Genomic DNA, 22393 nt, shown 5'->3' on the forward strand with positions numbered 1-22393 from the left:
CCTTGAAGAGAGGGAATCCATGTTTCCTCATTTGTCTTCTAAAGCCAATTTATTTTTTCCACTATCTTTGCATACAATGAAGAATTTTTAATTCTTTCAGAATTGTTTTCCTTTACAATGTTGTTGTCATCATATCAGGAGCTCACTTTGTGTGAACTAATATAATCTCTTCTGCTGACATTTAAATAAATTCACTCAACATTTAAGTATCCATCATGAGGCATACAAAAATGAACAATATATAAAAATACATGCATTATTTCAGTTCATTTGATTGTATGATTGAAAAGACTTGTGTTAGAAGTCGGAGACCTGGGTTTGGCTACTGACTCTTCTACCAAATAGTTGTAAGACCATGAACATCATAACCATGGATAAATTATCTCATCTTCATGTATCATAAATTTTTGATATATAAAATAAGTGGATTGAAGTAGAAAATCCCTAATGTTATATTGTAAAATTTCTAGTCTTTTCTCATAAGTAATCATATATTTTTATATCTTACCCCAAAAATACATTAACATTAATGTGTTTATTTTCTAAATCTACATAGAAAGCCGAGAAAACTCCTATAATCGTTCTAGAAGTTCTAGTATCTCCAGCATTGACAAAGACTCTAAGGAAGCAATTACAGCTTTATACTTCATGGAATCCTTTGCACGGAAAAATGACATGACAATCTCCCCATGTCTATGGGTTGGAACTAGTCTGGGTATGGTGTTAATGATCTCCTTTAACCTGCCTTCAACAGATGAACAAAGATATACAGAGCCAGTCCTGGTATCTCCAAGTGGTAAGAACCATTATTCCTTCTGTATTTACTTATTTTTCTGATTGGTGATGCTAGCCTGTAAAATAAGTTTGTTTTAAGCAATGATGATGAATGTAAAGTTATTTGTTCAATAGGAAATGGCATTAAGATCATTCTAAACATCCTCCAGCATTACAAGATCCATTGTATTGCAACATTCCTCTATGGCTTACATTGTCATGGTGATTTAGAGAATATTGCACCATAAAACTGCTGAAGTCAATAGACTCTAGCAAATAAGTTGCTCGAAAACTCTGAAAAAATCATAAGAATGATATTTGTTATTTGGAGGGATAGAAAAATAATTTTTAAATAAAATAAAACATTTCTCCAAAACTCCATGCCAGATCACCGACCTATGGGTGCTTTAGGCCATCCCAGAACAAGCTGAAACTCGGAAGCTTGGAGCTTCCTAAGCTAGAGTGGCTTCCCAGGTTTTTTAGAATCTTCCAGGCTCGTCCCTCAGGGATGCTTTGCAATCTTTCTCATTCTTTTTCTCTCAATTCCTTCTTAACATTGTTGTGAAAGAAAGTAGAATTGCCTTCCTGCTTCTAAGAGAATCTATACCAGGCATCTAAATATCACTGTGAAATCTTAAGTTTAATCTTTTTCTAGGTAGCTCTTCTTAATTTCTGTTTATTTTTTAGTGTAATTTCTCTGCTGAGGAAGGAATGAGTATGATTCTTATCTTTCCTCATGGGGATTTTTGGTTTTCAATACTAATTCTTCTCTTAAGTATACATACATGCACACACACATGTATTTTTTTTTCTCAAACACTTTTTTTTTTCCTCAAATAGCTTGTAATGATAAGAGGATAGCATTAGTAAATTGGTCAGGCATGTATTTTTAAAATATAGAAAAATCATTTGGTTTATATATAAGGGAATCAATTCTTATAGAGTAGGATGATCCTTTATATTGGTGGAATAAGCTTCAATTTGAAAAGAGCCACAAGATCCCACTTCCCCCAAATACTTCCCTAATGAGAATGGTACTTTTTTGACTCAGAAAATGCTAACCTCTAGAGTTTCTCCTCTGAATTATTAAGCATTGTCCTTTTTTTAAAAAAATTGTTTTAGGACAATTTCATCATGGAAGATATCATAGATAAACTAAAAATTTCTAACAATTTGAAAAACAGAATTCAACTCTAATAATTATGTATAGGTTAAGCATGAGGATAAGTTTCAGGAATGGGATTAAGCTTGGTGCTAAAAGAAATGGGCACTGTCCTCTGAATCCCTACAGTCCTTGTTACTTCTTGGTCCTATATCCTATAATTGAAACCTTAATTGTTTATAAATGCTTTTCCTGTATATAAGACTATCCATCAGAGCTTGAACCTAATTATCCCATAGCTGTAACTTAGAACCAGAACACCAGGCTAGATTATGATTTAGAACTTTTATTCCAAATTCCAAATGCTAATGTATTAACTGCAGAAGAGGTAGCACATAGATTCTCCATCCCATTTGTTGTCAATCTGCTGACTTACAGATTCTGCTTAATAAACTCACTTCCTCAAAAGGAAATTAATGAAACTCATATGACTGGATAGAATAAATTCCAAGCAAATCCATTCATTTGATCCATTTCCAAATGCATGTTGGCTCCTTCTGTTAAATTAAATCTATATTTATCATCCATCAGGTTATATGTGGCAGTTTCAGGATGAATCCCTCATTTCTGGCATCCAGATATTTAAGAGACTTCACAGAAACTAACCCTTCTTGTTAAAGAAATTTCTGGTGTCACCAGGCCTCAATGTAGTTCCTTCCACTTAAGATGTCTTGATAGCATCTTCCTCAGTAAGATCTTAGAATAAATGCCATTAAACAACATTAAAGTATTTTAATTTTAAAAATGGCATGTATTAATTCCTTTACTTTATCAATGTGAAGAAAACATAAGACAGCATTGAGAAGACAAAACTTAAATTTGAAACAATATAAGAAAATTCATAGGAATGTAGAATTTAGAGCTGGAAGAGATCTCAGAGAATATCTAATCTAAGAAACAGGTCTAAAGAGAAGAAATGCCACAGTCATTAACCTAATAAATCATAGACAATCTTTTTAAATGCTAAAGGAGATTCTAGAGTTTACTTTTTCTCATATTAATAATACTTTATTTTCATTCCAAATTCTCTTCTCTCCTTCCCCTTCCTCCACTCATTGAGAAGGCAAGAAAAACAAAGCCCATTACAAATAGGTATAGATGTGCAAAACAAAGTCCCATATTAAAAATGTCCAATAATGAAAAAAGGAGGAAGGGAGTGGGAAGAAGAAAGAGGAAGGAAGGAGGAAGGAAGGAAGGAAGGAAGGAAGGAAGGAAGGAAGGAAGGAAGGAAGGAAGGAAGGAAGGAAGGAAGGAAGGAAGGAAGGAAGGAAAGAAAACAAGAAAAAGGGAGGGGAAAAGCTCACCAGTTCTCTATCTAGAGGTGGATCTCATTTTTCATCATGAATTCTTTGGTTTTGTAGTAGGTCGTTGTATTGATCAGAGTAAGTATTTTGGAGTTGGTTATATTTATAAGGTTGTTTTTACTGTTGAAATTTTTCTTCTGGTTCTGCTCATTTCATTCTGTATCTGTCTTCCAAAGTTTTTCTGAAACCCTCCCCTTCATCATTTCTTATGATACAATAGCACTTTTTCATATTCATAGACTAAAACTTTTTCAGCCATTTCTCAATTGATGACCATCCCTTTAGTTTATAATTCTTTGCTACAAAAAGAGCTGCCATAAATATTTTTTGTAAATATGGGTCCTTTTCCTCTCCCTTTGATGAATGGGATATAGGTCTAGTACTTGTATCACTGGGCCAAAAAGTGTACACAATCTAATAGCCTTTGGAGCATAGCTCCAAATTGCTTTTCAGAATGATTAGACCAATTCACAGTTCCACCAGCAATTCATTAGTGTTCCTATTTTCCCACAATTTCTCCAAGGAGACAGAAATGGAAAGATTAGTAGAGATGGTTAATTTGAGGATGAAGATGTCTTTGATTTGGGACATAATTTAAAGTGAGAACAGGTTATTTGCTGCGGGTTACTTTATGAAAACAGGAGTACTTTAGAATAAAGCAAGGGTATAAACAACTTAAAAGTGAAATTTCTAAAGGCTGTTACCTATCAAGTGATAATAAATTGTATACAATTATTTTGTGGCCTAATCCCAAAAGTGCATAAATAGTCTTTTAATAAAATAAACAAAAAAGAGAACTAATATAGGTAGGTATATATGATGTATAGTAATGATAATGATGGACAGAATATAATATAATTCAACAGATTTGAAATGGCTTGATTATTTAATGTAATTTTGCTATGATATTAATCGAGAATTTTGAGTTTGAAAAAGCTCTTCCTGGATTTTATCAATCTGTGTAGAGTTTGTTTTTTTAAGAGCCTGAAGAGATCAGCAATAGGACTCTTTGGTTCTCTTTGACACCCCAAAGAGTAAAGGCATAAATGGAGCATAATTTACATCCTTCCACCTTAGAAAAGGACTCTGAGCCTCCAGTACAGAGGAACAGAGTCAAGCGCATTCAAGTAAACACAAATTTATTAAGTATAGACAATATGTTAATATAATATTCATAAGTAGACATTGTGGATAAAAGATGAAAAATCATATATTCTTTGTTAACAAGTTTTTTACAAACTAATTCAAACTCTGACCCAATCAGGAGTCACCCTACCTTTCCAACCCTTTTACTCTACACTAGAGCCAAACCAGATTATTCTGTCCCTAGATACACAGCAGTTTTTAGTACCTATATGCCTTTCTCACATTTTTCTCATTTTCCATAATTGGCTCCCTACATAGTCTTTAAAACTCAACTCAAGAAATTTTTCTTTCATGAATCCTTCCCTGGTCTCATCTACTGATCCAATTCAACTGCTTCATTCTTTATAAAGACAGTTATCAATCCCCACATACATATACTCAGGCTGTTAGCCTGTAGTAAGCTTTTCTTCTCCCAAAATGCTTATAAACATTTGTTAAATTTCAGGCTAAATGAAGAGTGTGGTGCAGCAAAAAAGAGGCAGAAGATCTGGGTCCAAATCTCATACATCTATGTGTCTTTGAACAAGTTATTTTTTTCTTTTGGGCCTTGGTTTCCTCATCTTTTGCATGAAGAAATTTAGATAATTAATAAGGTCCTTTCTTCCAACTTTAAATTCCATGGTTCTCTAATAGGGAAGACAAGATATGTTTACAAGTAAATACGCTACAAGGAAGAATGAGATGGGGAAAAAAGAACCAGTTAGACAAAATCTTTGTTGGGAAGATGAGTTAAGTTTTAGACATTCTGAGTTCTAAATGTCAATGGGATGTCCAAGTAGAGATGTTCCACAGGCAGGTGGAAAAGCAAGTCTCAAGGGAAACATGAGGGATATCTATATTGAACTGGAGGTTATCTGCATATGTAAATTTCTTTTTTTATAGATTCACAATAAAAAGTGAAATTCTACCATATTGTTTTGGGAGTTCTTCCAAATATATCTTATTTCATAAAATTTGTATTAGGATAGAAGAAATTCTGTAGTACTATTATTGACACAATGGAGTCAAATTAATAACAGCTTTAATTATTTTTCCCTAATGAAACAAAACATTGTGGGGAGATCCTTGGTATTCTAAAGCCTCAATCCTTAGAAAGAAACCATTTGCATCCCTTTGAAGAGTGGCATATAGGAAATTCCTTTAACTCTTTTTACAGAAAAATCAGCTTAGAGATATTAACGTCAAAGAGACAAGCTGGGAAAAGAGGCTGAAAACATTCATTAATGCAAGTTAAGTTCTGCCTCATATATTTACTTACTGCATGACTCTGAGAAAAGCTCAGAGCCTTGGTTTCCTCATCTACAAAATAGAAATAATAATAATAATAATAATAATAATAATAATAGCAGATACATCACAGGGCTGTGTGAAGATCAAATGAGATGTTTTATGTAAAGTGTTTTGTAAAACTTATTTCTTCATGAAGATTCCCTTCCATGTATCCATTATTTTCATTCTGTCTCCTAATCCCCCAGGATACTTCATTCAATGTAGTAAAAAAAAGATCCCTGGACCAAATCAGACCTTGATTTGGATCCTGGCCATGTAACTTGAAGCAAGTCATTGACCTTTTAGTTTCAGGGTCCTCACCTAGACAAAGGAACTAATAATAATGCTTCTGCTGCCTATATAGCAGGAATTTTTTGTGGAAAGTGTTTGATAAATTATAAAGTAAAGTATATAAACATGATCTATAATATTATTATCATTGCTTTCTCTTGATTTTGGTTTCCCAAGTCAGTTTCTCAATTATATTATTTTTCCTATACTCCATTTCTTCACTGTCCTGTAGTTTGCCAAGAGAAAGATAAGCTAATTTCTGCTAATAGAATGAGCTTAATATGATAGTGCCCCTTTTAAGGATGTCTGTATTTTAACAGGGCTTTTTGTAGACTCAATTATGGTACTGTTCATAATGAAACCGAGAAAAATATTTTTTCTTTAAGTAATTCCCTTAAAAAACTGATATTATTCAATTCCACAAGCATATATTAAGCATCTACAATGTACAGGACACTTAGTTGTAATGCTTAGACAATATACTTCACACATATTATTAATCACTGATCACAGTAAAGACAGAGGAGGATTCATTGTGGGATGGAGGACAGATAAAACTTTAAAAAGAAATACATAGAGTTAATAACTTGGAAAAAAGTATAAGAATTTAAGGAAAACACATTTAACAACAATTATTTATTAAGTGCTTACCATGTACCAGGCATTGTGCTGAGTGCTAAGGATACAATAAAGGTCAAAAAAAGTCTTTGCCTTCAAGGAGCTTACATTCTGATGGAGGAGACAACATATAAATAAGTGCACATAAGATACATACAGAGAAAATAGAAAGCAACTGAGAGGGGAAGACATTAGTAGGTGGAAGACATAAGAAGGACTCCTCCAAAAGAAAAGATTTGACCTTAATCTGGAAGAAAACCAGAGAAACTAAGAGGTGGAGATCAAAAGGAAAAACATTACAGGAACAGAGAAAAGATAGTATAAATGCACAGTAATAATGGTAGATTCATTCAAGGATCTTCAAGTTAAACAGTGTTAGTGAATTATAGCATTCACAGAGGAAAGGAAAGTGTAAAAAGACTTAAAAGATAGGAAGAGGATAAGGTATGAGATCTTTTAAATGCCAAGGGATTTTATATTTGATCCTGGAGATAATAGGGAGCCAATACCAAACAACAATGAGGGTGACATGTTTAGATTTACATTTTAGGAAAATCATCTTGACAACTGAGCAGAGGGTGGATAAGGTTGGGCAACAAGGTGAATCTGTGAGAGCAGTTATAAAGTTATTGTAATAGTTGAGGACAAGAGATTTATAAGGATTTGAACTCGTATGTTTATGGGGGAAAAGGAGATTTTATATATACAATGTACATATATATATCCATGTATATATATATATATATATATATGTGTGTGTGTGTGTGTGTGTGTGTGTGTGTGTGTGTGTATGAATTATGTTGTTAGGTTAGAAATAGCAAGGTTTGGCAGTGACTTTGGATATGTTGAGTGAGTAAAAGTGTACAGTCAAGGATGAATCCCAGGTTTTGAACCTCTGTGACTGTGAGCAGGGTGGTGTACTGGACAAAAACTGAAAAGAGGGTAGGATTTAGGAGAGGGGGGGACTTTTATGAAGCACATGCTATGTACTAGGCAAAAATTGATCCTTGCTCTCAAGACAATCAGTATAATAGTGGAAGACACTCAAGCACAGGAGAGAGACTTCATGCTAGATGTGAAGATCTGGGAATCATCTGCATTGAGATGGTGATGGAATCTATGGAACCTGATAAGATCACCAAGGAAAAAGAAAACAGGCTGGGACAGAGGAGGACACTTGAAGTGAGTGATCATGACTTGGAGGAAAAAAAATTGTAAAGAAGGTGGAGGACTTATTGGATAGAAAAGTGGAGAATTAGAAGGGAACAATATTACTAAAAACACAGAGTAGAAAGATTTCGGAAAGAGAAGATGATAAAGTGTCAAAGATTTAATTGCCAAATCTAATGACTTTTTTTTTTAAGTCATTAGATTTAGCAATAAGGAGATCATTGCTAACTTTGAAGAAGTATTTTGGGTTGAATGAAAAGTTGGGAAACCAGATTGCAATGCAAACAAACAAAATGCTTATATTTAACAGCAGAAATGTGGATGAAATAGTCTAATTATAAATAATGATTCCCCATTTATAAATAATTTAACATTATTATAATATTCTAAGTCTTTAGTATGTTCTATCAATGATTTGTCTCCTTTTTACATAGATATTTTACTACTAAATACTACTAAAAAAACTACTACTAAAATAATACTAAAAAAAATAAAATTTTACTACTAAAATACTAGTAAAAAAAATAAAATAAAATACTACTAAAAAATTTTACTACTAAAAAAAAATACTACTAAAATAAAAAAAACTACTAAAAAAACTAAAATACTACTTTAAAAAAAACCAAAAATGCCATTCTTCCTTATTGGTTTTCATGGCTATCAATACTTGCAGTCCTCTTCAATGACAAGCCTCCAAATATTTGATAAGAGTACATGAAGGTTTGTGGATAATGGTTAAAAAATCTTCTATTTACTTATTTTTAAAGGAAATTTTATATTGATTTTTTTTGTTTTTATATCATCATTAGATTTCCTTTTGTATCCCCTCCCTCTTTGTATTTCATGGAACCATTCCATATAAAAAAGAATTTTTTAAAGAAAAAATAAAAAGTAATGAATTTTAATTGAGTAACACATGGAAAACAATCTGAAAATATATGGAATATTCCATACTCTATAAAGAAGTATAGGGGAGGTTCCTACTTACTTTTAACATGCAGACTTTAATATTTATCTTTGAAAATTTTTTGGTATTTTCCCCACCCTATCTCCATTTGTATATCCCCAACAGGCCTCAAAGAGACCATTTAACAAGATTTTTTTTACTTCAAAGAATGTAACAGATCAGTAGGGGGGAAATGAAGTTGCTGAAAATGAAATGTTCTGCTTATAGGAATATTAATTAGAGATGGCTCTTTATCATAGTGCTTAAAGCCATTCAGCTATCTAGGATTACTGGATCAAAGCTAATTCAAATTTCAAAGGGACCTGATAACTATGAAAATACAAAAGAACTAGATCTTCCTCATCGCTAAATCCCTTAACAGAAGTAGAATAGGATATATAGATTTTGACAGCTAAAAGATATTTTTTCAAATCAGTTTCTTATTTGTGGCTTGATTTGTTTGGGGGGGATTGAATTTTTGTTTTGTTGGGGGGGGAGGGTTGAGAAAATAAATCACTATTTTTCTGATATTTCTCTCATTTCTAAACCTGTTAATGTCAGACAGCCAATAACTGTACCCAGCAACAAGCTGCAATAACCGTTATGAATGACAATGACTATGAAAGATAGTCATCAAATTTTGCACACCAGAAGGTACTTTCAACAAATTCAGTTCAACAAATATTTATTAAGAATCTGCTTTTGGCCCAGCTCCATGTTCTAGTTGCTAGGGAAGATATAATGATCAGTTCAGATGTGATCCTTGACTCATGGAGTTTATAATCTAGTCAGGGAAAAATCAGATACGCAGAAAAGTGTCACTTACAATTAAATACATTAGAGAGGTGCTAAACAAAGTGGGAGGCTCAGGGGGGTAGGGGAGAAGGTTGTTATCAACAGAGGATGTGACAAATTTTCATGGAATGAGATTTGAGTTGGGCTTTAAAAAACGAGGAGAAATTCAATAGACAAAAAGAGAAGGCAAACATTGAAGACATAAGGAACGACCTGAGCATGGATATGGAGAGAGTGTGAATTTAGAGGACATTTCTTTTGTATTTTCATGGTTATAAGTTCCCTTTGAAATGTGAATGATACACTCAGGAGGAAGATAGGCTATGTAGACAGGAATAATTTAAAGGTGAAGAGGGAAGCTGGTTTCAGATAATGCAGAGCCTAGGAAATACTAGGAAAAAGGAACCTGAACTTTACCTAGCAATACAGACTTTTTGAAATAATCATACTTTAGCAGAAAGAAACATGAAGCACTTACCAGGAAAATCTGTGAAATCTGTGTCCCGTTCATATTTTTGATGCTTATTATCTGAATAATTCACTGAATGAGTGAATCAATCTCTTAATCTCTCTGAGCCTCAGTTTCCCACAAAAATGAGAATCATAACATCTCACAGGGCTTCTGTGAGGCTTATATAAGAACTTTCATGGAAAGTGTTCTATAAACAAATTGCATGTAAAGTGTTCTGTAAACTTTAAAGACCTACATGTCAAGTATTAATTAAATATTGGCATAATTGAGAATGATAAAATCAGATCTATACAAAGGAAGATTATTCTGGTAGGGGTGCCAAGAATGTATTGAAAGAACAAGAGAGGAGAGGTAGGAAGATCTAGTAGGAGGCCTAGATTATGTGGTAGCAATGAGAATGGAAAGGAGAAAACATCTTTGAGTCTCAATTATCCATTTTCAGAATTAGAACAGATCTCAGAAGTCATCCAGTTCCATCTATACCCAAACAGTAATCTTTCTGACATTATCTCTAACAAGTGGCTACCCATCCTCTACCTTCATGACGTTCCACTCTTGGGGCTCACCTTCCCCTCTTAATCCACATGGAGTTGGGGCACCTTTCTCCCAGGACCACTATATCTTTGGCCGTGTTGTCTTCTGCCATGCTGACTTTTAGTGATTATCATTTCTCTTTCTAAATGTTCACAAACTATTTCATTTCTAGAATTTTAAGCTCACCAACCTATAGTTAGATGACTTCTTCCCTTTATTAAGGGGCAAGGGTAGGAAAAAGAAAGAGAATAAGCATTTAATGAGTATTTACTATGTGCCAAACACTGTGCTACGTATTTTACAAACAGTAACTCAATTGATCCTCTTAACAACCCTGAGCAGTAGGTGCAATTATTATCCCCATTTTACAGTTTACAAAATTAAAGCAGATAGATTATGTGACTTCCCCGGATTACACAGCCAGTAAGTGTCTGAAGCTGAACATGAACACAGGTCTTCCTAACTCCTAGCCCTGTATTTTATCCACTTCACCGTATAACAGCTTCTAGATTCTGAAAATCAGGTCCTGTGATGCCTCCTCCATTCTCTACAATTATGCAAAGATCATTTACTTGTGTAAATGCTGTAAGAGTGCACAGCCCAGCTAGAAGTCATTTCATGTTCCAACATCAATTTCTAAAAGCTAAAAATATTCTCTGACATAGCAAAGAAAGATTACATGGAAAATAAAATTCTATTCTAAAATTTAGCTGTGGGTTTTGAATATAAATCATTTGCTATTTATAACTGAAATGCTTAAATTTTGATGTGGAATAATTGCTCAACACTTAAATGCTAAACTGTATGTGAAATGGTAGTCATTATCTTTGTCTTTTAAGAACATACAGAGGCAAAGTCATATAGTAAACAGAGGGCCAGCCTTAGTATCAGAAAGCCTTCATATTCTGCCTCTGACTCATTAGCAGCCATGCAATCATGGGCAACTTTCTTAAACTTCTATCATACCCAGCCAACACAACAACATTGTAAATTAGAGAGTTGCTAATCTGTTAAGAGCTAATTTTCCATCAGGGTGTCCTTACTCAGATAAAATCATAGGTCTAGATGAAAAGAAAAAAATTCATAATTTTCTCAGTATATAAGCAATATATACTAAGGTGGGCTGTCTTTCAGAATCTATTAACTAACACAGAAATATCAGATAGATTTTACATTGCATTATGGGTAATTTTAATTTATGCAGAATGCAATTGAAAGATTTTCACATGAAGAGGGATTCCAATTACTCTGTTTGACCTCAGAAGATAAAAGTAGGAACAGTAAGTTATAGTGTCAGTGACAAATTTAGGCTTGTTAGGAAAACCTCCCTAACAAGTAGGGCTTTTCAAAAAGTAGAATGAGCTACCTCTGGAAGCAGTGAGTATACGTTCACTAGAGGTCTTTAAGCAGAGAATGGATGGATATTTGCTTGGAGGAAAGGAGGGAATTCCAATCGAACTCTAAGGTTCTGAGAGAAAAGTCATTCCAGTTGCACAAAACATTCAAAAGAATACTTTTTCTTGACCATTTCTTCCAAGTGATTTAAAAACAAACATAAAAAACTTAATTAGGCAGGCTTTTTTCTTCGACAGAAGAAAAATATCAAGCAAGTTTTTATTAAATAGCCATTATGTGTTCTATATTATGTTCTAGGTACTGGGAATAGTTCCTGCCTCTAATAGATTATTTATTATCATTAGAGAGTAAGTAAACTAGTAACAAGTCTAAAATATATACAATGTAATTTGGGAAGGAGGAAATAGAAAAGGCTTTGTGTAATAATTGGTATTTCTTCTGGGATTTGAATAAAACAAAGAATTCTAAGAAGCAGAATTAGAAGGAGGAGGTGCTTGCCAGGCATGGGAAAGAGCCTATGTAAAGGTATGGGGGTGAGAGATGAAATGTAATCTATGAGAAATAGCAAGAAAGCCATACTGTAGAGTCTAGAGGGGACCAAGTAATACAAAACTAAAGTGAAAAGATAATTTGGGGTCAGATTGTGAACGTCAACCAAAAGAGTTTATAATTGATGGTAAAGGCAATTGAGTTCTATGAGAGTACTTGTCCAGACTTGCTCACTGGAGGATTTCAGTACCAGCCCAAATCCTGATCATGGGTAAGGAGTGAAAGGGCAGAACTCATGAAGATGGTCAAACAGGAGTCCAGTTATTCAAAATTTTCTCAGCCTTGTATACCCTAATACACATACATAGTTATAGCACACTGTGCATGTGCTAACTATATACTGTGCATGCAGGACCACATAAATAACTTACTACTGTGTGCAGATGTCTCTTTGCCACTTTAGTATAACTCTGACAACATAAGTTGTCACGCCCCCTGACTTCTCAGGAAGGCCGAGACACCCCTAGGAGAGATGGGGATCCAAACCAGACATTATCAGCAGATTCCCTGGCTGGGTTGGAAGGTCTTATACCTCACTCAGAGTTCCCCCACTACCTGTGACCCTCTACAAGTAGTTCTCAACATCATTGTGTTGTAGACCCCTTTGACCTAAAGGTCTCTTCTCAAAAATATTCTTTTAAAATATATAGAATTACAAAGGAAATTAATCATATTGAAATATTTTTAAAAAACAAAATAAATGTGTTTGGGGATGTGGGTGATATTCTAATAGCTCAGAGAAGAATAAGGAACATGTCTTGAAGGAGGTGATTGAACCAATGGAAACGAAAAAATTCTCAAAAGACAGAAGTGTGGAGATGATTCCAAGGATTCCACAGTCCAGAGGAATGGAGGTGAATGTAGAAATTCTGTATGTAAAGAATAATCCAAGGATACCAGTTTGGTGTAACATTGAGTATGTTAAGATGATTGAACTGCCTCTAGAAGAAATAAATTGGCAATCATTCTGATAATCATCAAGCAGCCTGCAAAATCATTGCAGGAGATGTTATAGGGGGAATTGATGTTCAACTGTCTATCAATCAATCAAAAATATTTATTAAGTACGTAGGAGCCAGGCACAACACTAGGTGGCAGAAATACAAATCAAATTAAATAGTCCCTTCAGTTAGAGAGCTTAAATTATATTGTGAGAAGCAACAAATACTTACAGACTGTAAGTATATGCAGAATAAATATAAAGAGAAAAGGTATGAGCAATTCTGATGGACGTGGCTCTTTTCAACAGTGAGGTGATTCAGGCCAATTCCAATAGACTTGTAATGAAGCGAGCCATCTGCATCCAGAGAGAGAACTGTGGGGACTAAGTGTGGATCACAACATAGTATTTTCACCTTTTTTGTTGTTGTTTACTTGTTTTTTGTTTTCTTTCTCATTTTTTTTCCTTTTTGGTCTGATTTTTCTTGTGCAGAGTGATAGAGAGAGAGAGAGAGAAAGAGAGAAAAGGAAATATATATAGAGAGAAGAATTGCACATATATATTGGATTTCTTGCTGTCCATGGGAGAGGGTGGGGGGAATAGAGGGAGAAAATTTGGAACACAAGATTTTGCAAGGGTGAATACTAAAAACTATCTTAGCATATGTTTTGAAAATAAAAAGCTATTGTTATAAAAAGAAAGAAAAAAAGATGAGTCTGAGATATATCTGGGACATCCAGTTTGAAATGTTCAATAGGCAATAGGAGTAAAACTCAGGGAAGAAATTGGGATTGAATATATATCATATGTATAAAGATATTTAAATCCATAGAAGTTAATGATCACTAAGAGAGTATATAAAAAGAGGTGAAGAGGACCCAAGACAGCATCTTAGAGAACACCCTCCATGAGGACTGTGTTATGAATGATGAATCAACAAAGGAGACTAAGGGTTGGTCAGATAGGTAGGAAGAAAACTGTCATGAAATCCAAAGAAGAGAGTGTCCAGGAGGAAAATGTGATTGGTAATGTCAGATAAAGCAGAGAGGTCAAAAAAGATTGGGTTCATAAAAGATTGTCATCAAATCTGGTTACTAAGAAATCATTGATAATTTTGGAGTGATGAGACCAGAAACCAAATTATGAAGGGTTTTGGAATGAGTGTAAAGAAAATAGGAACAATGACAGTTTTTTCTAGGATTTTGGCTGAGAAAGGGAAGAAAAATAGATAATAGTTTGAGGGAATAGAAAGGTTTAGGTCAAGCTGGTTTTGGTGTTTGTTAATTTTTTTCTTTTTTAGGATGGCAAAGACACGTTTGAAGGCAGTGGGGAAGAGTAGACAGGGAAAAATTGAAGATCAGAGAGAGAGGAGGCAATCTGCTAGAGAAAATTGATTGGATCAAGGGCACAAGTAAAAGGTTTTGACAAGGAAAAGGGTTATCTCATTATCATGGCCTGGGGGAAGAAGGAAAGAGTCAGGAATGATATTCATTATCATTGAGTTTTGAGTTGAAATGAAGAAGGAAAAAAGGAAGCTCATAGCAAAAAATTTTTCTCCATAAAGTGAAAGACAGAGTCCTCAGATGAGAATCAGGGGACGAAGATAGGGGACATGAACAAAGAAATCATTTGGAATGGCTTATGAGGGAGCCAGATAAGGAATCAATTATTAGGGGCAGCTAGGTGGCGTAGTGGATAGAGCACCAGACCTGAAATCAGGAGGATCTGAGTTCAAATGTGACCTCAGAGACTTAATATTTCCTAGCTGTGTGACCCTGGGCAAGTCATTTAACCCCAACTGCCTCAGCAAAAAAAAAAGGGGGGGGGGGTGTCAATTACAGAGGATTGCCTTAATGGATTAAGGGCCCAATTGAAGTCAAACAACATGAATTTAAGGCATACTCAATAAGCATAGTTGTGTAGCTAGATGGTACACTGGCTAGAGTTTTAATGCTAGAGTCAGAAAGTCTCATCTTTCTGAGTTCAAATCTGACCTCACACACTTACTAGCTGTATGGTTCTGGACAGGTCATTTACCCTGTTTGACTCATCCTTCTCATCTATAAAATGATCTGAAAAAGAAAATGGCAAACCATTTTGGCATCTTTGGCTGGGTCTTGAAAAGTTGGACAGAACTAAAATAACTCAACAACAAGCAGCATGGTAGTATAACATTCTCCAGCTCCATTTAGCAGCATATGTGGGTTAGACTAGATGTCTTATGATGTTTCTTCTAACTAACTATGAGATCAGAGTTGCATTTTAAAGCAGTAGTGAGAAATATTAAACACAATGCACACTTCTTCAACAATTCTTACCAAGTGTCTAGAGATTACAGAATTCAAATTCTTCAAATCATCATTTACCCTGGGGGAAAAAATCTGCTGAAAAAAACTGTATTCTCAAAATTTAAGGTGAATTAAAATAGTAATTTCTAATGTCTTGATCCATTTTTTCTTTCTTCCAAAGCTTTTTTACATTTATTAATATAACTTCTACATCAAATTGCATAAATACCTATAAGGAAGAGAGGAAAGAAGGTAAGAAGAAAGGAAATAAACATTTATTAAGCTCCTTATTAAGTGCCAGACACTATGCAAATCACTTTACAAATATCTCTTTAATCATCATAACAACTTATGAGGTAGGTGCTATTATTATCCCTACTTTACAGTGGTGAAAACTGAGGCAGACCGAAATGAAATGACTTGTACTGAACCAAAGAGCTAGTAAGAATCTGAGGCCAGATTTGAACTCAAGTATTTCTGACTTCAACCCTATCACTTAATCCACTGAACCACTCAGCCACCCCCATACTTCATTCGTTATAAACATAGATCTAATGAGGTTACTCAGCATCTCCAAGAGTTTTATACTGCATGCTAAATGAACTCCCTTGACTGGATTCCAAGAAACTCCATAATCTAATGTCACCATACTTTTTCCATTTTTCACAGAATAGCATTATGAGGAAGGATCTGAGTAATTAAAATCCTTCACACCACGTATCCAATTAATTGTCAAATATTGTGATTTCTATGTATATAATATATATGATATAGTGAATAGGATGCTACCTTTGTGAAAGGAAGTTTGATGAATTTGTTATGTGAATCCAGGCAAATCATTTAACTCTTCAGCCTTAATTTCCTTACACCTCTAAAATGAGAGATTGGACTCAATGGCCATAAAGGCCCCTTCCAATGCTAAATCTGTGATCCTATGGCCTCTATCATTCTTCTCTCTCTTCATACAGTCTCACCTTGGGTCAGTCCCTCTTGCCTAGATTATTACAATGGCTTTAATAAGTACTCTTCCCCATTCTCATCCCCACTCCAGTCCATCAACAATCTAAGTGATTTGTCTTAAGAAGAGATCCAAATATGTTTGTTTACTCAATAAACTGCAGGGGCTCCCCTCCTACAACTAGAATATACATCAAACTTCTCTCTTAAGAGCTTGCGAAGTCCCTCACAACCTGGCACCAGTCTGTTTTCCACCAGCATTATTCTCCTTTCACAAGTCTGTCTTTGTGCCTTCCATTAGTCATTTCTGTTGCCTGGAATGCTCTCTCTCCTCCATTCTGCCTCACAGAATGCCACTCTCCTTTGAAGAGACAGCTCAGGCCCTATTTTCTGCATAAAGTTTTTGCTGATCTTCCAATTGATGGTGCCTCTCCTCTCTAACAACTTTATATTTAAGTGTTTAGTATTTATTTTGCATTTATTCCCTTTAAATTTATTTTATATATTAAACTTTTATACATATATACATATATCCCTGTTGCATTTTCCAATCAAATGTAAGCTCCATATATCGTTTCTTTCTTTGTCTTTTTATCGTTAGGGCCTATGCCATTGCTTCACACTTACTAGGCACTTAATAAATTGTTGTTGAGTGGCTGATTGATTGATCGGGATTGTTGAAGTGGTCAATGTAATCATTAAATATTGCAATATAGCCCTTGGGTTAGCTTACACCACAGTGAAATTCTGAAATAAGAGGTTAGGTGAAGGGAGTGCCTGCATAGATTGGCAATGATAAGTTTAAATGCTGAAATCCCTGAAATCATCAGTGGATAGAGACTAACCTAATAGATATAATAGTTCAGAATATGATTTGTCAAGAATATCTTATTGGGAAATTACTACAGCTCGTGAGAATTTGGGGAATCGGTTACTACCAAGATGGAAGGGTTTCTTTTTTTTTTTTTCTTTTTGGCATTTGCTTGCTTTCCATGACTTTAGGGTGCTAGCATGTGTTTACATATCCCATGTAAACCAATCTGGACTGGTTCACTTAGGTGAGTAGCATTATTGGATAGAGAATGAAGCCCAACTGCATTATAATTCCATTATTTCTCAGAGCTTTCATGGACCCAACCCACCTCAAGATTTAAGCTTTGGCATCCTTACTCAGTCTATCCTATCTAGACCCTTAGCATAAGTATTAATAGAGGAGCTCACGACCCCTTTTTCCTTTTTTATGATTACTCTATTTGCTATTTAGATCACCCTAAATGCAATTTAGAATTCCACTCCTTCTGTCCCCTGCTCCTATCTTCATACTGTGGATACACATGAAACTTTTCACCTTCTTTACCAACACATAGATAATGCCATTTATAGTAAGATTCCTAAGTTCTGGTCTAAAACCCAACTGAGATAATTACATCATATGCAAACTTGTTAATAATTATCACTTGATTCCCCAAATTTCAGTTGAAAGGGAAATGTAGTTGGTTTCATATCATCAGTCATCCTTCTCTCTTCAAGTCTCTGTTCACTCACATTCTTTGGAGGACCATGAGCCTGGGTTAACACTCTTACTGTCTCTCCAACAGACCTCAAGGAACTGAGGGACAGAGGAGAGAAGGGGCTGCTAGGGCACCCCTTAGGGGCGAGTCTGGAAGGTTCTAAAGGCCACTCTAGCACAAGCAGCCTCCTAAGCTTTGTAGTTTCGGGTCCTCCAGGGCTGGCAGAAAGCTCCCATAGGTGATGGTGTGGCATGGATGTACAACCTCAGAGAGTCCAGGTGAGTAATCCCCTTTTATGTATAAAGAAGTGTAAGTCTATTTTAAGGACTGAAGAATAGAGGTGATCTTTTTTCCCCAGAATTAGTTAAAAATTGTCATGGTAAACCCCAGTCCTAGGAGTTAAATCATGTTTTAAAATAGCTCATTACCAAATTGGTAAAATAATTTGCTTTTAATTTCAAATGGAGGAGATAGGTCTTCTAGCAACTTGTATACTATTTTAAGAGATTCAGATCACCTGGTAACTTTCTTTTTTTATTTAAATTATTTCAGTAAACTACTTCTTAACATTATTTCAGTTAGCCAACGATTTAATGTTAGGTTTTTTTTTTTAAAAAAAGGAAAGAAAAATTCATTATATTATTTTAAAGGAGGCATCATGATATGATGGAAAAAGTATTGGACTAAAAGTCTGGAGACCTGGATCTGCACAAACTGACTACATAGTCTTGAGCAAATCATTTCACTGCTCTAGATCTCAGACACTTTTTTTTTTAATCTGTAAAATTAGAATGCTCAAGTTCCTTCCAGAAGTGGTAATTCAGCAAAGCTGGTGATTTTCTATGTGCTTCTGTGATACTGCTAGACTTTATCTAATTATTTTCATGATGAAGATTATTCACATTCATGCCAGCTGATTTAAAAAGATTTCCAGTTACTAATAATCTGAAATTGTTTTTAATAGGTACATTACTGACACTAAAAGGAGCTGTTCTAACATTTTCCTGTATGGACCGTCTGGGGGGATTAATGCATCCACCATATGAAGTTTGGCGGGACCCAAACAGTCTGGATGATAATGAAAAAGGAAAAAAAAGGAAACTTGTAATGAATTCCCCACCATCTTCCCAGGAAATGGGAGATCATCAATACGCAGTTGTCTGCTCAGAAAAACAAGCCAAAGTCTTCTCATTGCCTTCCCAGACTTGCCTTTATGTTCATAACATCACGGAGACATCCTTCATATTGCAAGCAGCTGTGGTAGTCATGTGTAACAGTGCCTGTCTGGCCTGCTTTTGTGCCAATGGCCACATCATGATAATGAGGTACTACACCTTCTTTGTTACTATTTGGGGATCATGATAATTGATTTCTTGACAGGGGGAGCAATTTCAACCAAGGAAAAAAGAGACAAAGAGAATGGTCAAAAGCAAAAAGAAGACTTGCCATTCTAGAAAGAAAAACTCTTTCAAGGAATCTTTCTTTCTGGGTGCAATTTCTTGTCTTTCTCTAAGAAATCAATCTTTCTTTATAAAAATAATTTTTCCTGCTGTAAAAAAAGTATATTTTCTCTTTCTTTACATTTTCAAGGCCTTTAAAGTCACCTCAACAGTAGACTTATTAACTTAGAAGTCATGTCACATAAGCATTTGATAAATATTTTTCACCCCACTGAGTTTGTCAGATTGAAGTATTGTATCCTTTGATTTACTGGTGATGAAACGGAATTGGATAGCTGATAGTTGTCATTCATTTAAACACTACCTTATTCAAGTGGCATCTCAAGAGCAGTGTTGCTTGAAATAACACTTTTTCAGTACCCGTTGACATGAAAACTATATCATGACTTCACTTTGCTGACTACTCATTGACTCTACTTACTTTATCCTTGTCTACCTACCTAGTTCATTCTTTTTTAACCCAACTTCAGGCTTCTTTGAAATTCTCTTACCTACAAAGTCATGTATTATCACCTACCTGACAATATCTATAAAAACAGATATATACATCCATATAGCCTTATGTATCTGAAGCAGTATATAATATTCTGCTTTCTGTCACCAAACATTAAGAAAAAAAAAACAACAACAACGGTTCAGCTTTCATCACTACCCAACGGAGTGATAGGTAGTAACCATGCAGGTAAAGATGGAGCATCTACCCCATACCATACCTCATGCTATGTCCTCCTCTTGCCTTCTCTCCTTCTGCTAGAATACTGCTTAATGCAGATGGAAATCACATCACTGTACCTACTGAGTTCATCACAAATTTATATTCTCTAATTTCAAATGGCCCCAGCTTTACTGCAGTCAAGCAATCTTCCTAATTAGCAAATTCCCTGAAATAGTTATTCCAAATGTTCTTTTTTCAAACCCTCAATATCATTTCTTCCTTCTCATTGAAGAACTTTACTTCCTTCCTTCCTTCCTTCCTTCCTAAGAAAACCGAAGCTCTCTGAGATTTCTCTTTTCTCTCACTCTATATTTCAGAATTTCTAGGGTTCTTTTTAATTTTCTACATTTTACCCATTCTCTGCCATCTCTCCAGTTCCTGAGGAAAAGGTGATCCTTCTCCTTGCTGAGACCAAGCATTATACTTGTCCTTTTGTTCCCATTCCTTTTCAAAGCTAGGCACTTTGATTATTTTTTCCAGCTCTCTCATCTTCAATCTCTTCTTACCCTTTGATTCCTTCCCCACTCCTTACAAAACTCCCCAGATTTCCCTCAACCTTAAAATGTCTTCATTTCATCCTGCCATCACTTCAGTCTATCATCCTATATCTCTACTTTTCACAATGAACTTTTTTCATTTTTTTTCCTAATTTTCTCCTCACTTCTTAGTCTCATGACTCCTAAATCTAATAGCCTTTTCTTATTCTTTATCCTAATTCATTTCTCTTCAACTTATGGAATACTTTTGTCTCCCTTGGCTTCTGTAAGTGGATATTTTTGGTTTTCCACCTGAGGAGATAGAAGAAATATTCCTTCTCAGTCTCTTTTGTTAGATTAACATCTACTTCAAACCTCCAAAGTTTGAATGTCCCCCAGATTCTTTCTTTGGACATCTTTTCTGTCTCTATACTCTTTTTGATCTCATCAGATTTCATGAGGTTGTTGATCATCATTTCCTCAAATGACTCACACATCTATATTTCCAGCCCCAATCTCTCCTAAATACTAGTCCTTTATCACTGATTGCTAGATCTCTCTACCTAGATATTCCAGAAATATTCTCAAACTTGCAATATCTAAAATGAAACGCATTATCTTAACCCAACTTGACCTTTTTTCAGACTTAACCTATTCCTGTTGAATATATTATCATCCTTCTTCTAATAATACAGGTTTACAAACTGATATTCATTCTTAACCCTCTCTTAATCATCCATCTAAATAATCATTAATTCACACTGATTCTTTCTGTCCTCTCCACTCACATAATCACTACTATTACTCCAACCTATATTACTTCTCACCTAGACCATTGCAGTAATCCTCCCATTTCCTCTCTCTACTTCATCTACATTTTTCCTGGAATCAGCATTTTCAATGTTAGAAGGGACCTCAGTATTCACCTTAGAAGATCCATAACTAGAAGAGAGTCCCTACTGATGACCAACATTTGTCCATCTCTTCTTAAAGACCCCCAGTGAAAGAGAACCACAGTCTCCGAGCAAACCCTCCCGTCTCAGCTAGATCTCCTTCATAAGCAACATTTCCTGACCTCAGACCTCAATTTTCCCCTTTGCTACTTCTATTACTCCCGGTTCTGTACCAGGCCTAAACAGAATAAGTCTAATATCCCTTTCATATGACAGCCCTTCACATCACAAAAGGCAACTTCCAAGCCCTCTCTCTCCTAGAGCTTCTCTTATACAGGCTAAATGCCCCCAATTCCTTCCTCTCATCCTATGGCACAGACTCAAAGCCCTTCCCCATCCAGTTGCCTTCCTCTGGACATTGTCTAGTATATCAATACCAAGAACTGAGAACAATAATATGGATTTGGAGGACAAAGCTGCCAAAATAATCTTCCTGAAATATAACACTGATTATGTCATTTCCCTGTTTAACAATCCCTAATTCCTCTGGTCTCCTCAGCTTGCCTACAATCTAGTTGCCTTTTTTGCCCTCTACATTTTAGCCAAAGTGACCCATTTTCTGTTCCCAGAATCCAACACTCTACCTCCCCTTTGTATGTTTGCCCTGTCCCCCATGCCTGCATGCCCTGCCTCCAGCTATCCACTTCTAATGACCTTCAGCTGCCTGAGAACAGGATAGGCACCTACACAGTGCCATTCCTGCTCCC

The 22393-nt window shown here is 35.2% G+C and overlaps 1 protein-coding gene across 1 annotated transcript in view; it reads left to right on the forward strand.

The window, feature by feature from the left end:
• The window catches only part of STXBP5L (syntaxin binding protein 5L), a 430479-nt gene that overhangs the window by 389970 nt on the left and 18116 nt on the right, over positions 1-22393 (forward strand). Inside the window, exons 22-23 of the mRNA XM_051990611.1 lie at positions 557-796; positions 19047-19407. Of these exons, the coding sequence (XP_051846571.1) occupies positions 557-796; positions 19047-19407 (601 nt within the window). The remainder of the gene's footprint in view (positions 1-556; positions 797-19046; positions 19408-22393) is intronic.

This window comes from Antechinus flavipes, chromosome 3 (genome assembly GCF_016432865.1).
Source record: "Antechinus flavipes isolate AdamAnt ecotype Samford, QLD, Australia chromosome 3, AdamAnt_v2, whole genome shotgun sequence".
Lineage (NCBI taxonomy): Eukaryota > Metazoa > Chordata > Mammalia > Dasyuromorphia > Dasyuridae > Antechinus > Antechinus flavipes.